General features: G+C 36.1%; 1 protein-coding gene across 1 annotated transcript; it reads right to left on the reverse strand.

The window, feature by feature from the left end:
* Positions 1–4,158: 4,158 nt before the first annotated feature.
* LOC130591870 (uncharacterized) lies at positions 4,159–4,653 on the reverse strand. Its single transcript, XM_057395816.1, has one exon. It carries the CDS (start codon positions 4,651–4,653, stop codon positions 4,159–4,161), a length of 495 nt encoding a protein of 164 aa, XP_057251799.1.
* Positions 4,654–18,282: the final 13,629 nt, after the last annotated feature.

Raw genomic sequence — 18,282 nt, forward strand, 5'->3', positions numbered from 1 at the left:
GATCTTTTATTACATAAGTATTGTAAATTATATCTCTCTAATCGATACTTTCTAAACCACCACCAAGATTGGATCCTTTATTTCACTATACACATTCATATCTCAAATCCTACACATCCTTGAACTCACAATCTCGTAACAACTCCATTAACTCATAAATTAATATTTGACCTTTGAAATTACATCCAATTTACTATTCCCTAACTATCTAATCTACGTCCACACATAACATCTTCATTCTTAGTTAGAACCTCCCAACAATTACTTCATCCTTCAATTATGACATCACAAATCTTCATTCTTATATATAAGCTCCATATGTTTTCTCGGAGATATCTTCGAGTGATACCATTCAGCCTTGTTTATACGCCATAAGTAAATCTTGGAATATTTGACTACTTTATATATAATATCCTCAAAGCGACAATTGTATTTCTTAAACAGAACTTCACAAGTACCCATCTCACACAAACTCATTCTAACTTAGATTCCAAACTCCATATAACATAATTTCCATGATATTCTGTAAAGATTTAACTTGTTTCACTAGACTTACTGTTTCCAAACTTAAATCGAAAATAATGTTCATTAAATTGACCCAAATTTGAGAGACTTTTTCCTATGAGAACTTCTTCATAAAAATTTAAGAGGAGTAAAGATTTCCCTCATTAATAGAACTAGAAAATTCTGATTTATAATTCACGAGTCCATATTTGTTCATACTCCAAGTCATAATTTTCAAATGTTCATGATCATATATAATCAAAATCTCAAACCATAATAAAGAGTTTTTCATACTTTCAAAGTTCCATATAAAACTTATATCACAAATATTTTCACAATTGTCTTAAACCTAAATTTTAACTCAACATCCTTGATCAAAATTCCTTTCTTTTTCTCTGAAACTTTCAAGTATAACTAACAGTTTAAATCGAAAGCGAGTTCATAAAGATATCGAGTCGACGTCCCGGCTTAGTTCGTAAATCGAAGTACTTGTTGTAAAACCACTTATATAGTTAGATATACTAAAGATCCTTGCTTTAATTCTCATAGCTCATTTCATATAAAAGATCAACTTACTAAGCATAAGAACTTATTATAAATTCGATGTGGAAACAAGTAGGTTTAATAATATCACACATATATATTATTGAAGGATTCAACTACACAATCAGTTCTTCATAAAATATCACTCAGTAAAACTCATCACATATATAGCTTTCGCTCATAGCTTAAAACCAAATATGTAGTTAACAATCTTGTAAACACACGAATAACACTTTGAATAATTTTGAATTTATATAAAAGGCTTATTAAGCTCAGCACATGAAATCACATAAAAACGAATATAGATTCAAAGGTGGAAGGACATGTGTGTACCTTGAAACAATTCCCAATAATTCGACATTTGGATAACCATAATAGCTCGAACTTCATAATTTATCTCCATATAATACTCCAACAACGACCTCAAAACAATAACAAAATCATTAACCATCCTCACAACAATTTAGATAAACAAATTGAATTACTCATACTTTTAAGCTCTTCCATGAACTAACCACCAAACCCTTATATATGACCATTCTACTAATCCAACTCACAACATCAATTCTCTCTAATTAACTTCATTATGATTTCAGAGAGTATTATCAAACAACATAATTTATAAAAATCAGTTTTTATAAACTTACTTAAGAGGCTTACTTCATATTAGAAGCTTCAATCCAATAAGAAAGATAAAATATTCAATATTTAAGTTTAACAACTCTTATCATAACTATATTTGCTAATCAATAACAAAATTGAGAACCAAGTTTATTTCTAAAATCAGAATATAAAATTCAATTGCACCACACTTGAATTGGAATCAAAGGAGATGAGGAATTAAGAAAAATTAGCTTATACCTTCATATGGAAAGGAATACCAACAATGGCAGAAAAGCAAGCAAGTTAGCAATGACAACATGGGAAAACAAAGCCAACCACGGCAGCAACGCAACACAAAGTACAGCAGCAGTGCTGAACTTGTATAAGGCGTAACTCATAGCTCCGAACTCCGAATTGAGAAATTTTTGTGCCCAAATTCATTAGCTCGAAGTGATATACATCTTTGATTCAGCAACAAAGAGCAAAATTAGATTGCATGTTGTAGATAATTGAGGCAACAGATTTCGGAATAAAAACAGAGGAGAGAGAAATGAAGGTAGCAACACCAAACTTACAAAGACCATAACTCATAGCTCCGAACTCCAAATCAAGTGATTTTTGTGCCCAAATTCATTAGCTAGAAGTTATCTACAACTTTGATTCAGCAATAAAGAGCAAAATTGGATTGTATGTTGTAGATAATTGGGGCAACAGATTGTCGGAATAAAAACAGAGGAGAGAGAAATGAAGGAGCAACACCAAACTTGCAAAGACCATAATCATAGCTCCGAACTCCAAATCAAGTGATTTTTGGGTCTAAGTTCAATAACTTTTGGAGATCTACAATTTTCATGTGATAAGTTTTGGCAAATTTCGACTCCAGAATAAAGAAATTGAACATGCAAATTACGGGGTATAAAATCAGAGGAGAGAGAAAGTTATTGTTTGGGGTTTTATTTTGGTTTTAAGGTTTCTCCCAATTCTTAACCACTTGGATAATTAAAATGAAGTCTTGAAGAGAATAATTGATCTATGGGAAAAATACATTTGGCACTTGATTGAGAAGTTATGAAGAGGAGAGAGTGATGCTCTAGCATCTAGAGTAATAGCATGAGTGAGGAGAAATAAATTGTAATTCAAAATGGGTTTCTCTTTATTTCAAAGCTTACAATCCTTAACTCAATATCTCTATTATATAAAATCCATACAAACTTATTTGTGCTTGAAATTACTTTAGACGATGAAAATAATTCTCAAAGTCATTTCTTTACTAATATGAACATAGCTAACTTGACTAAAACGTGTCTGAAAATATTAGCTATTATACTTATCAAATCTCATTTATAAAGTCATTATTAAACCTGCTTAAAATATAGGCTATTACACCAACTCTGGCCGGGTTATGGTAGGCAGTCGTTGGAAGTGCTCCTTTACCTTTTCGAAGGCTTGCTTCTGCTCTTCTCCCCATTCAAACTTCTTATTTCCTCGGAGTATTTTGAAGAATGGCAAGGCCTTCTCTGCTGATTTGGAAACGAACCTTGTTAGGGCCGCCATCCTCCCTGTCAGCTTTTGGATGTCCCGGATGCTCTTCGGCTCCGGGAGGTCATTGATGGCTTTAATTTTGTCCGGGTTGGCATCTATCCCCCTTTCGCTCACCATGAAGCCTAGGAACTTACCGGATCGCACTCCAAACACGCATTTCTTCGGATTTAACTTCATTTGGTGTTTACGGAGTGTTTCGAATGTTTCCTCTAGGTCAACTATATGGTCCTCTTCAGTTAAGCTCTTAACTATACTGTCGTCCACATATACTTCTACGTTTCTGCCTTTTTGGTGTTCGAAGATCTTGTCTACCAGCTTTTGATAGGTAGCACCGGCATTTTTGAGCCCAAACGGCATTGCTTTGTAGGCGTAAACTCCCGCGTCTGTGATGAAGGCCGCTTTATTCCTGTCGGACTCGAGCAAGCTTATCTGGTGGTACCATGAGAAAGCATCCATGAAACTTAACAGTGCATGGCCGCTAGTTGAGTCTACCAGCTGGTCAATCCTCGGCAACGGGTAGCAGTCCTTTGGGCAGGCTTTGTTGAGGTCGGTAAAGTCTACACACATGCGCCATGTCCCATTGGATTTTTTCACCATTACTACATTTGCCAACCACTCCGGGTAGTCGCAGGGTTCGATAAAGTCTGCTGCCAGCAGCTTGTCTACTTCCACCTTAATAGTTGCGTTCTTTTCTGCCGAGAAGTTTCGCTTCTTTTGCTTTACCGGCCTTACATCCTCGTTCACGTTCAGGCAATGTACCATGAAGTCTGGATCAATGCCTGGCATTTCGTCTGCCGAGAAGGCGAAAATGTCAGCATGCCCTCTTAGCAAGGAAATTAGGTTGACCTTTACTTCTTCACCCAAATCAGATCCGATTTTCACTGTCCTGTCAGGTCTGTCTTCTTCCAAACTGATTTCTTCCGTTTCCCCCGCAGGGCTAGGCCTTGGCTGATCTGCCGGCCTTCCCTAGAAATTCTCCATGGACAGGTCCTTCCTGACCTTATTTTCCAACCTTCTCCGTTTTCTTTCCGACGGCGGCGTGTCGGCCGGCCTTTTATGATCAGAGTGCTTTAGCGCGGTAAGGTAGCATGCCCTTGCCGACTCTTGATTGCCTCTGATTTTCTCAGGGTTACCGTCATTAGAGGTGTAGATCATGGTAAGGTGATATGTTGAGACCACAGCTTGGGCGTCATGAATTAGCGGCCTCCCAATGATGGCATTATATGCCGCCGGGACGTCTACAACCAGAAATTCCACCATGAGATCTTTCGACCGGGACCCTTCTCCTATTTTGACCGCCAACTTTACCTTCCCTTCTGGGACAACAGATGCTCCTGTGAAGCCGATAACCGGGTAAGAGACTGGTTTCAGACATGTTTCGTCAAATCCCATCTTTTCAAATGTCTCTTTGTAGAGGATATTGGCGGAGCTTCCTCCGTCCACTAGAACACGGTGAACCATCGCATTGGAAATTTTGCAGAGATACTACCAAAGGGTCGTCGTGAGGTAGACGATTCCTTAGCGTCCTCTGAGGTAAATGCTACAGACGGCATAGATGGGGGTGCCGGCCATTTTCTGGCGTTGTTATAGTTCACCTGGTGACGGACTTCCTTGAGGCTGGCTTTCGCCCCGTGAATACTACCGCCTCTAGTTGGTCCTCCGCTGATGATGTGGATCTCAGTGATCCTGTCCTTTACCGGCCTTCTATTGCCATTGTCGTCCTCCTTGGAGGAGTTTTGCGATCGTTCCTTGATAGGTACTGGGTAAAGTAGCCTCGCCTAACGAGGTCTTCAATCCCGTCCTTAAGGTCCTTACAATGTCTGTTTTGTGGCCGTAATCATCATTAAACTCGCACCACTTGGACTTATCCCTACCCTTGTAGTACATTTTTCGCGGCCTTTGCCACTTATCGTCCTTACTATGAAGTTCAAAAATCCGGGCCCGGGATATTGTTAGCGGAGTGTAATTGTTGTATTTGTCTGGCCTCCCTTCGAACCCCTTTTTCACAGAGTTGCTTTCCTCTTTTCTGCCAGTTGACTCCGATTTTTTATCCTTCCGGTATTTGTCATCCCGGCGATCCTTATCTTTGTCTTTCTCTTTGTCTTTTTCTATGGCCACTGGCCTTTTTGCGTTAGCTGCCTTGTCAAACTCTTCCCCCCTAATGAAGTCATTAGCCTTTCCCAGGACTTCTGTTAGGCATGTCATCTTTTTTCTGCCGAGATAACTGCGAAATGGGGTACCTTCTTTCAACCCCGTCATTAGGGCCAGTACTGCTACTTCCTGCTGCAGTGTCGGGATGGTGACGGCTTCGGCATTGAAACGCCCGACATAATCCCTCAAGCTTTCAGTCTCCCCTGTTTAATAGACATTAACTCGCCGGTTGTTCGTTCGCGACGCTTATTGCTGACAAAGTGTGTACGAACATGGATGTGAGTTACCGGAAGTCAAACACAGTTGCCGGCGGAATGCTTTTAAACCAGGTCTGCCCTAATCCGGTTAAGGTGGATGGGAACACCTTACACCATACTGAGTCAGTATCAGTGTACAACATCATATGGCCCTCATAAGCCGATAGGTGATCCTCTGGGTCCGTCTTACCGTCATACTTGCATGTCGGCATTTTCAATTTTTCCATGGGCTCCTGTAGGATCGCAGTGGAAAAGGGGGAATTCCGTAATGACACCTGCGCTCTACGCCGGTATTCACTTCGGCTTCTCGGCTGGGAGGAATGCTGCTGAACCTCAGTATCCTGCGCCTCCTCCTCTTCTTCCTCCTCATTCCCCACCTGCTCTGTGGGGGTCTTCGAATGCGCCACCTGATCCTGGTCATGCCGGTCTCGCTCACCTTGGCGGCCCGTCCATGGTGTACGAAGTTTCTCACCGGACTGTGGGCTCTGCTCAAGGGTCGCTTTGGCCGGGGACCGGTCGGTGGAGTTCCGCTGCCATTGCCTGAAACACTTCCGCTGCGCTTCTGAGTTGCTCCGGGGTGAACATATTCTGCAAGGTGTGGAAGATGTCTTCCTGGGGAGTTTCAGGAGTTTATCTAGTGTTCACAGGCGGTCGAGTGTGCTTAGCGGCCGGCAGCGGAGTTGAATACCCCAGGGGGGCTTGGTCAATGGGGACATTGTTCTCATCGGTTTCCGGCATCCCTAATGGCTGCTTAGGATCCATAAGGGTTGTTTGGATGCAAGGGATGGCTTAGACTACAAGGTATTGTTCGCCCCTCCTTCTAGCGCCAATTGTTCCGGTATGGGACAAATCACAGGGTTCTGAACCGGTAGTCCTTGTATTCAAGCCGGGTTGGATTCCTGCAAAATAGAATAAGTGAACTAGCCTCGGGGGTTGATCCGAGGAACGCCCCTCCGATGCCTAAGTCAGTATTAGGTTTAAAGCCGGTAGCTCTCAAGTATAATGTATTGGGATTCGTGTACGTACCTTATGACTCAGATCAACGGAGTATTTATAGGGACTTGATTAAGCCCATCTCATTGTTGGGCCCGGTAATCACGGGAGAGATTCCCAAGAATATTCCCTTAGGATATATTCTTATCTTTTTTACTGAAAATATATTTTTTAGGCCCGTAGGCGCTGTAGATATAAAAGCGATCATAGCCCAGGCTCGTAAGCCCAAAAGCTATTAGACCGGTATCATTTGAACCGGTATGGAACTTAGTCAGCCCCCATACACATGTTATTAGTAGTGTTTTGTATGCCTACTTAAACGTTGTTTTATTTAGTTATTTATGTATAAAAAATATAAAAATGTGGTCTTTTTAATTTCTCTTCAAGTTTCTCTTTTTTCTCCTCTAAAAAATTCTACATGGTATTAGAGCATCAGGTTAGATCCTAAAAAAGAAAAAAAAATAGAGAGAAACAAAGAAGAAAAAGAAGGAAAAAAAAGGGTAGAGAAAGAGTTTTCAAAAAAAAAAAAATCTTTTTAAAAAAGATAATAGGAGAAAATCTATGAGAGTTGTAGGTGTTTAACCATGGCAAGTAATGGTTTTAGTAAGATTTGTTGATGGGTTTTCTTTTAGCCCATGAAATTATTTTTGGTTACTATGAAAAAGAGGGAGTAAATATTTAGGGCGATGGGGCAACCTTCACAAAAAAGTCAGATAATTGACAATCTGATAGTGGTGGACGTCCGTACTCAATGCAGACACGGTTTTTGGAATTTTAGTAGTGGAAATGGTCAAATTTGCAAGACTACGTCGACGGTAGTTTATGGGGAGAAGTGCTCCATTCATTTATTGAAGGTTTGATGAGAAGTGCATCAACAAATTTGAAGATGGTAATGAAAAGTGCATTACATTAGGAAGAGAAGTGCTTCCAAGTTAATATAGAGAAGTGTTCATGAAGATTAAAAATAATGAAGGTCCATATATCATACGGGAAGAATTACGAACAAGCAGGATTGTGATACAATGTTTAATGTTGGCTCTTAGAAAATTTGGACCAAGGGAGTGTGTTGGATTATGCTCCAAAATTAGTCAAATAGTTTTCATAATAGTTAGGACTAGTTGCTAATAATTAGTTAGTGGGCAAATAAGTAGTGGTCTACATAATGGTCTATTTAGTCTGATAGATAGTAGTGGGTTAAATAGTAGGCATGTTATTAGTAGTATTTTGTGTGCCTATTTAATCGTTGCTTTATTTAGTTATTTATGTATGAAAAATATAAAAAATGTCTTTTGAATTTTTCTCTAAGTTTCTCTTTTTTCTTTTCTAAAAAATTATACAATAAGAGTATACGAAATCGCATGACCAAAAATTACTAATTCAATACCTTAGAATTAGTCAAAAACAAGTCCAATCTTCAAAACATCCAAAAAACAATCAAATTACTAAATTAAAAATCTCTTAACCTTCATAAGTGGCCCAAGGAATGCATTATAGTCTCCTCTGAATCTCAACGAGGCCAAAAATTCTTAAAAGCCAATGCTAAAAGCACTTTACCTTCATAATGGCCCCAGTTTCAAAGGAGGGGAGAAAAACCAAGGAAAGGTAGTCCAAAAGATGCTCACTTAGCACAAACTAGCAAACTGTACTGCAAATAATCATACATGACAACAAAAAGTTAGAATTTTAGATAGGAAAAAATACGCCAATAAGAAGATAATTTTTAATCGAGGTGATTAAACATGATTTTAGAGAATTGAAAACAAAACTTGAGTTTCAGGCATGTACCTCTAGCTTGGTTTTCCAATTACTACGCCAGAAGTTTCCAGAGCATTTTAGTTCCTTGCAAGCATTCGTTTCATGTTGCATAAATGACACAAATAACTATAGCATATAAAGGAATAGGTTATGTAGCACTAGAACATCAGTCACTAATAGTTAGCACAGCAAAATTGAACGCCAATAACTAGTTAACTACCATGTGTTAGTGTTGTGCATGTGCATGTGCATGTGCATGTGCATGTTAAGTTTTGATGATGATAAAAATATGTTCTATAGTATGAATGTGTGTGACAAATGTTTAAGAAAAGTTATCAAGCTTCGAAGTCAATGAATGAATGAATGAAGAATTTGAAGAAAGCCTTTGAAGAAATGAAGAATCAAGATTGTATTCCAGTTTAATTAGTTACTATATGCAAAATATAATATGTTAGAACTAGGTGATATATTATGTGTCAAGTATAGAAATATGAAATTAGGATGATTATTATTTTCTTAGAGTTCAGGGAATAAATAATCATGTTAATTTTATATGTCTATCTTAAAAGGAAATTGTAATTCAGAATTTAGAAAATAGTTTTGATAAAGTTTTGGAAAAACTGATGTATAAAAAAGATTTTATAAAAAATCGAATTTAAATAGTTTTCGAAAAAAGGAAATAAATTAAATAAAATCGAGTAAATTAGTTTTACAAAAATAAGATTTTCGAAAACTGTTTTGAAAAACGAATTTCGAATTAATAGAGTATGAGATAAAAAAAAAATCGAATTGGTTATCAACGTTATTAATAAACATTGATCTAAGTAAAACTTATCTTTTTACAATCAAAGATAAAGATGAAAAGGATAAAGTTTGTTTTCTAAAAAGAAAAGGTTTTATCCCTTAAATTAAGGAGTAAAAGATAAACATATTTTGAATGATTTTTGATCAGTCCATAAGCTAAAAAAGGGTTTATAACTCCGTCTCATAACTTACGTTTTCAGAGAGAGAAAATCGGAGATTTCAAAAGCTGAAACAGTTTCCTAAGGCACGTTCTAGTTAGGTTGAGTAACTTTTCGAAGTTTGTAATTGTCCTCTAATTTGCGTAAATAAGAAGCACACTTTTGAGGATCTTTTCTTTCTCTGATTTTATTATTATAGAGAGTTGCAACGCTTAGAGTTAAGTGTTGGGGAGCACTACTAGGGTTAGTAGTGGGGGAATCTTATTGTATCAAGAGTTTGATATTTTAGGATTCAAATAATAAAAGAGTTTGGTTTGTGTGGACGTAGATCTCAGAGGTGAGATTGAACCACGTTATATCTTGTGTTTGATCGTTGATTTCATATTGTGTTAAGATTTAGTTTTCGCAAAAACAAAAATCAAAGAATTACGAGCGAATAACACAGTGCTAGGCATAGTGCCATAACCAAGTTTTTGCGAAAATCGATTAAATTTAGCCACTCAATTCAACCCCCCTTCTTGAGTGTAACCTTGTGTTCCAACAAGTGGTATCAGAGCAGGCTATTCTCATAAGATTAATATCTAGAGAATAGAAATCATGAACATGCAAGACGCCTCTCGAGAAAGACACTCCAAGTGTCCAGTTTTCAATGGAAATGACTATGGATGGTGGAAGGCAAGGATGAGAATCTACATTCAAGGATCAGACTATGAGTACTGGAGTGCTGGAAAGTCATAAGGAAAGGACCGATTGCTATCGAGGGCAAAAACGCTGAAGGAAAAATGGTCGAAAAGGATGAAGAAGAATATGACTCACTCAACTATGCAAAAGCTGAGAAAAATTACAAGGCAATGCGCATTCTCCAATTTGGAATTGTTCCTGATGAATACTCAAGAATATCGGCTTGCACTACTGCAAAAGAAATATAGGACACACTGGAGTTGGCCCATGAAGGCACGAATGAGGTAAAATAATCTAGAATGGATTTGCTTGTCCGACAATATGAACTATTTACTAAGAATAAGGATGAATCTATTAAAGAGATGTTCAATAGATTCTCACTAATCATTAATGAATTGTGTTCTCTAGGAAAAACCTATTCTTCTGAAGAGCTAGTAAGAAAAGTTTTAAGAAGTTTAACAAATCATTGGCTTCCTAAAATCACTGCTCCGTAAGAGGCTAAAGATTTTACTAAACTCTCATTAGAACAACTAATTGGCTCATTAATGACTCATTAACTGGTTTTAGATTCCAAAACTAATGAACCCAAAAATAAAGGTTTCGCCTAAAAAAATGAATTAGAAATTGAAGATAGTGATAGTGATGATGATGATGTTGCGCTCCTCACTAGAAGGTTTCAGAATTTTCTCAAAAAGAACAGGAACAATAATTCCAGAAGGAGTGGAAACTTTAAAGGTAAGAGTACTACTTCTAACCCTAAGAAAAGTGCTACTAACTCTGGTTGTTTCAAATGTAGAGAGTTGGATCACAGGATTAAAGAATGTCCCCTATAGGATGATGAAAAGCCCAAGGAAAAACGAGAACAATCAAAGAAAGAATTCAAGAAGGCAATGATCGCTGCTGTTTGGGGAGATTCTTATTCTGATGAAGAACAGTCAGTGGCACAGTGCAATGACGCTAAACTATGTCTGAATGCTGTGTAGACATCACATAAAAGGGCACAATGTCAGGATGACTCTCATCTATGTCTAATAGCACTAGTAGAGAAATGCCGATTTGCATCGGACCTAGGACCCCTATTTGCGTCGGACTTGGGTCCGACGGCACAGGTCTCGACGCAGATGACCTAAAATTAATCTGCGTCGTATGCGAAAATCACGCATATCTTTTACCTATTTGTGTCGCACGTTGTATACGGTGCGATGCAAATGGCTCTCCCCAGCCCCAGATAGAAGGGGAATTTGCGTCGCACATAGCACTAGGTGCGACACAAATCAGGCCAAAGAGTACGCACATATCCCAAATGCCCAGCAGGTTCTAATTTTAGTAATTTGCGTCGCATGTGGCAATAGGTGTGTAATCCCCCATAATTTTAAATTATAAATATATTTAAGTACTTATATATTTATATTTAAACACAAATTAGTTTTGCAATGATTTAACTATTTAAAAAGGTTGACTATTTTAAAAGTCAAATGAAATTATTTTCATGACTTAACAAAGTTGAAAATATTTTAATTAAGCATGTTTTGATAAAAGTTTAAAATCTAATTTATATTGAAAAAGAAGTCTAATGGAATTGGGAACCTAAAAATCCAAAAGGATAAAAGGAAAAAGAGTCATGTGATGATTAAAGTCCAAGTTATTTATCTTGTTCATCCTGAAATTTCATTAAACCTTATCTCTTTTTCCTAAGCCCAAAAAGGAAGCTCTTTATAAATATCTTAATACCCAATTATTTATTCTACACAAAGAATTATTTTTTTCTCTCCTCTCACTAAATCTCACGCCACTTTCTATTCTTTGTTTCCTCATGGTCTTCTTTCTCTTCCTTCACTCGTTTTTTCTCTCACTCGAATCTGATTGGCCAGATTTCTCATAGTTTTGTTTATTTTTAGCAAAAACTTCCATCTTGAAAGTTGTAGATCTTGAAACGTTATTGAATATAGGCTTAAGAATTACTCAATTCCAATTCTTATTCTATTAGTTATGGCCTCTGCAAGTTTCGCAATTCTGCTGCCATATTTCACTCGCGATTTCGGTATTTCACTCTTTTTCTCCCTTTTTCTTTTCTTCTTCCTCAAGTTTCCATTAAAGACTATATTTTTATGCTTTCTTTTAATATTAATCATGATGATTGAATTGAATTTACTATTTTAATTAGTAATCTTGATTCATTTATATATTATATTATGAGAATAAACATTCAGATTTGTTTATTATGGTTAATTGAAGTTTTAATCATTAAAGCATAGATTTTTAGGGTTTTAATTACTGGAAAACCATAGTAGCATGTTATATACTATGAGCTTGATTTATATTATGATTTTAAACATGTTTATATGTGTTTAAAGAAGGTTTTATGATTTTAAAGTTGCTGGAACTTCAGAAAAGGTTTTATTAATGGAGATTTAAGAGTTTTAATTACTAGTATGGTAGTACTATGCTAGGAATTAAAAGTATTTGAAGTTTTGGTACTAAAATCAACTTTTGAATATATTTAAACAGGATTTTAAATATTTTAGAGTTGCTGTATTTTTATTTAAAAGTATTCACTAGTAGAAAAAAACCTCAAATGCTCCGGTTTTTAAGGCCACAAATGCTCCGTATTTGAAGCGTAGCAGACGTCGCCCGAGCATTTGAGACTTTTACAGATGCTCCGCTTGCAAATGCTCCGGTTTTTAAGATACAACCGGAGCATTTGAGCCCCTAAAAATTTTAAAAAATATATTTTTTTTGGTTTTTTTTTATCCTTAATTGATGGACAATCACTTACATGTAGATAAAAGTTTCATTTCTAATATTTGAATTCATAAACACAAGATATAGTACATATAAATAACAATTAACATTAAGGTAAACTAATATATCCATATGAACATATTCCTTAAATGTTATTATTTCTAATATTTTTGTTCATAAATACAAGAGATAGTACAAATAAATAACAACTAACATTAAGGTAAACTAATATATCTATATGAACATATTCCTTAAATTTTATAAGAACATCAGATTTTCTGGAATCCCATGCACCAAAACTTAATTTACGCCCTACCATTGGCTCTTCAAATGACCCCTCCTCTCCAAACCATTTATTAGACGAATATCCGAGAGGTCGATTTATTAAGAGTTGTACGGAACTTTAAACATTATAACGCAATTTTGCCTACCAAAACTTAGCTCGATTTTTGGCAGGAACGTAAAATGTTGTTTCAGCAGGGACACCTCATTCACCACCAGAATCTAGAAATTAGCTCATCGTGGCTTCCAGTTTCCACAATTTTCCCACCTTGAACAACTGCTATGATGTCTGCATTCCTTACTGTGGAAAGTCGGTTAGCCACAACCACAGTTGTTCGGCCTACCATGACCCGATCAAGTGCCTGCTGCACACTCTTTTCAGACTCTGCATCAAGTGCACTGGTTGCTTCATCAAGTAGCAATATTGATGGGTTCTTCCATTAGCTGCATTTTCCAACCAGCTATCCGTCTCCACCTGCAACAACAAAAATTGAGCAAAAATGTTATAAAATAAGTACAAAGTAAATTTCCTCACGAATAATTGTATGAGCTTGGAAGAGGATCATTGGTCTTCTGATAATAATAGTCTAGTGACCCGGTGAGTTATCACTTCTTACTAATTTGCATTTCAGAATTAAGTACAAGAGGCAAAACATTACCAAGTAATACATATTCAAGATCTACATAAATGATCACAGTATTGGTTTTTGAACTATTAGGGTCATTGCCATCCAACAAGTGAAAGTTGTATGAAGATCACTCTCATATCAACAGCTAACCGTTCTGCAATCAAAAATGAGCGCAGAGGTAATTTCAATCACTGTCAATCTGATGATGAAAATATTATATACTAACTTAACTTAGTAATGAAGAGCAGTTACAAGAGCAGTTACAATAACTGTCAATCCAAAACATCATAAACACATAATTATTCAATAACTCAAATCTGCATTGGAAAGAAGTAGACAACACGAACTTTGTGCAAATAATGTATTTAGCAAACAAAAATTTCAATCAATTGCAAAGAAATGTTTTAATTTTGGACTGTTCAGATAAGATGGCTGCATATTCATCTTTTCTGGCTGCTTGATCTCGTACAATTTTCTGAAGCTTATCCACTTTTACTCTTGTTTTTGAAAGAGAGTCCATTACTGCCATCCTTTTTGGCCTCGCTCGCGTCTTAACTGTGAAAACAAGACACCAATAAAGGAAACTACATCAAAAGGCTTGCTAATTCAGGGGAACTCGTGTAAGGGAGAAATAAATCTTCTTCGATTTCTAGGGTTCAAGTTTTAGGAAAAAATAAATTAGAAATCGAAAAAAAAGAAAAAAAAATTAAGCCACTTACTTGTTTTAAAGCACATTCCAAGAAGAAACTTTGCAGAGTTAATTAAAGATACTTCAAAGAAATAACAATTTGTAATACAAATTATTTGGTGAGAATAATGAAAATGAAAACTGAACTCCTACAGAAATGGAATTGTAACATAATATTAACGGAGATATAAATAGCACAACAAGGTCCAAACCTAGATAGATAATAATAGATAAAATAGCCACTTCCTGACTGTGCAAAGCATCTAGTTAGCTTAGACCAATCACTCCCCATGTAAGTGACCATCTATTTCCTATTTCTTGTTATGCATCAAGTTCAATAAACTAGTCACACAATATAATTCCTTATTACTTTGTGAAATAAATTCTTAGCTAGCTTATATATCAATTTTTTCAGACTTTAGCAATATTTATTATTTTCTCAAGAGTACAAAACATCACCTCTGAATAACAGCCATGTATACTTTTGTGCTATTTTATCATTGAAACCATGACCTATGTGGTATACACTGCTCAAGGCAGGTACCTAATTATAAACATTGAAGTAAGGTAATACCTCATCCGTTTCCATATAAGTGTAACAGTTCATGTGATAGTCAATAGACATGTAGGATAGTATTAGATTCATTTATAGTGTATTTTCAAAACGTCACTATTTCATACATTATACTACTAAAATACTAAACATATAAATGGTTTAAGCTGTGCATGTGAGATAGTGACAAGGCAAGTGTTACACTTATTAAAAACAGAAGAAGAATTGTTTTAGCTTAAAGCTGATAGCATAAGGTTAACTTAATTGATGCCATTATTCTGCTCCACGCCAACTGTGGGCAATCAGACAAAGCTGCAATCTACTGCATAATTAAGGAAGTGATGACCAATATAACACAAATTTAATACAAACAGTCACAAACCTCTCGTACCACTTGCTTGCATTCGAGAGAGAGCCACCTGGCTTCTCCAATACTGCAGAGTACACCTTGATATCATCCTTGGTCATCCTTGGTCAACTCATCACTGTTGCAACAACAAGGAACAGTTACAATCATTAGTCAAGATAACAAAATCTCTACAACCATCGCGACACGGCAGTGGTTATCTGTGAATGAGAACTAATTTTCACACATAATGAATCTTTCAATTGTTCTTACACATAACAAACTAATCATATAAATATGAACATAGTAGCATTTTAACATTGCATTAAAACAAAGTGAAACTTAAATTGCATCAATTTCAAGAGCAAAAAACTATAGAGTCTAAAACAAAAGAAATTAGCTACAGCTACCTATATTGTCATTAATAAATTATAGTTCCTAAAAATAACAATTATCACACATATTGACACTACAAAAAAAATCGTTTTAGCGACGGACAAAATCCGTCGCTAAATAGGCAAAATCAGTCGCTAAATTGAATTAGCGACGGATTTAGGGACTGATTCTGTCCGTCCCTAGAACATTCGTCGCTAAATCAATTTAGCGACGGAACTTTGTATTCCGTCCCTAGATTAGGGACGGAAATTTAGGGACGGAATTTAAATCCGTCCCTAAATTAGGGACGGAAAATAAAAATCCGTAGCTAAATTTAGGGACGGAAATAAAAATCCATAGCTAAATTTAGCTATGGATTTTGAAATCCGTAGCTAATTTAGCTACGGAAATGAAAATCCGTAGCTAAATTTTTAGCTACGGATTTTCATTTCCGTCCCTAAATTTAGGGACGAAAATTACAAATCCGTCCCTAAAATGAAATTAAAAAAAATGTTGTGGTGATTTCACTCATAATCACCAATTTCTAGCGACGGATTTAACTGTTATCCGTCCCTACTCGTAATCGAACTGGATGCGCTCTTCCCCGAAATCGAACTCGTAACTTCAAAGTCATAAGCTAAAGGTCCAACCAATTACTCTGCATACGAACTTGTTAATATGTATCGGTAAAATCTGTTTATGTACTAGAAGAATTAGCGACGGATTCTAAAATCCGAAGCTAAATTAGGGACAGATTTGACATTCTGTCGCTAATTCAGGGACGGATTTCAAAATCCGCCGCTAAATTTAGGGACGGATTCCAGAATCCGTCGCTAATTTTTCAAAATCAAATTGTTTTGTGAAAGTTCGTAGAAAGTCCCTAAAATTGCTAAAGTTAGCGACAGAAATGAAAAACCGTAGCTTATTTAGCTACGGAAAGGAAAATCCGTAGCTAATTTAGCTGCGGATTATGATTTCCGTAGCTAAATTTAGCTACGGATTTTCATTTCGGCAGCTAATTTAGCTACGGATTTTCATTTTCGTAGCTAAATTAGCTACGGTTTTTCATTTCCGTCCCTACTTTTTCCCATTAAAGGCAATTGTTTTCCCTAAGGTTTAGGGAGCTAATTGTTTAGGGACGGATTTCTGGATCCGTCCCTAAATTAGGGACGGATTTTACAATCCGTCCCTAAATTTAGGGACGGATTTAAGGATCCATCGTTAGTTAGGGACGGCTTTGTGTATCCGTCCCTAATTAGAGACGGATCCTACAATCCGTCCCTAACTTTCCGTTGCTATACGAGTTTTTTTTGTAGTGTGAATCTTTTCAGTTATTCTTACACGTAAGGAAAATAATCAAACTGATCTAAACTTAGTATCATTTTAACATTGCATTAACACAAAATGACACTTAAATTGCATCAATTTCGAGAGCAAAAACTATAGTTTCTAAAACAAGAGTAATTAGCTACAGCTACCTATATTATCAATGACAAATTAGGGTTTTAGAAAGTTTACAATTCAATTTTTATTCATCGAAAAGTGAACAACATTTACACATACAAAGCTCAAAATATAATTCAAGTTTCTATCAGGTTCACATAATGTTATCAGCCAAATATAGAAATCTCTTCAAATATTCGAAAATCGAATAAAAAAGCTTCAACGTACAATTAGGTATTCTTATATTTCGAAGGTTTTTACACAAGTTTAATCTCTCATACGTAAACTAATTAAGTTCAATACATCAATCGAATAAAAAAACTACAATATTAAGCTACGAATCAGCTAAAACTACAAATTCATGAGCGAAATTAGATCAAAATAGCATAAAATTGGATCATAATTCGGCTAAAAAAGCACGAAATTAGATCAACAAAAAACATATATGATGTGAAGAAATGAACCCGGAGATGTAGGATTTGCCAGAGAGATGATCATCGAGAGATTTGAGACCAGTTTCAGTGTGAAGATCCTTGAAAATAACTGCCATTGTTAGATTCAAAGAATTTAAGACCAAACATGTAACCACCACCTTCTTCCAGAATAACTATGGGAGCATAACAAAAAGTTAAAGATGTAACACCAATAAATTTTTCAATAAAGCATGACATCAATCAGCGAATTCATTTACACAACAGGTTAACATTAAATTACTTAAAACTTTCACTTGAAAAATAAAAATAAATCAAAGAAAATCCTAAAAAATAAAATCAAAGAAAACCCTAAAAGATCCCCAAATCTAGAAAAGAAACAAAGGAACCTAAAATACAGCAATAAAGTTCAAACGTAATTACCTGAAAATGCATTCAATGGAGCGGATCGAGAATGAAGAGGGATGAGAGCGACAAAGAAGCAGTTTGATGGAGAGGGAAGAAGAGAGAAAGCACGGAGGGAAGGAAGGACTGGTAAAATAAAATTTCTCTCTCTTCGATTGGTCAATTAGATTAAACCCTAGAATTAATTCGAATAGTTCAGAAAATAAAACCTGAAGGAGTTGTTGATTGAAGAAACACAAGGTCGACGCTGAGGAGCGAAGCAGCGAGGTTGATTGATTCAACAAATTAAACTGCGACGGAAGGATGGACGACGTAGGGATGGACGAGGGGGGTGGGGGGAGTACAGTGCGAGATTTCATTTGAGAGAGCGAGGGAAAACAATAGAGGAAAGGAGTCA

The sequence above is a fragment of the Beta vulgaris genome, chromosome 6, assembly GCF_026745355.1.
Source record: "Beta vulgaris subsp. vulgaris cultivar EL10 chromosome 6, EL10.2, whole genome shotgun sequence".
Lineage (NCBI taxonomy): Eukaryota > Viridiplantae > Streptophyta > Magnoliopsida > Caryophyllales > Amaranthaceae > Beta > Beta vulgaris.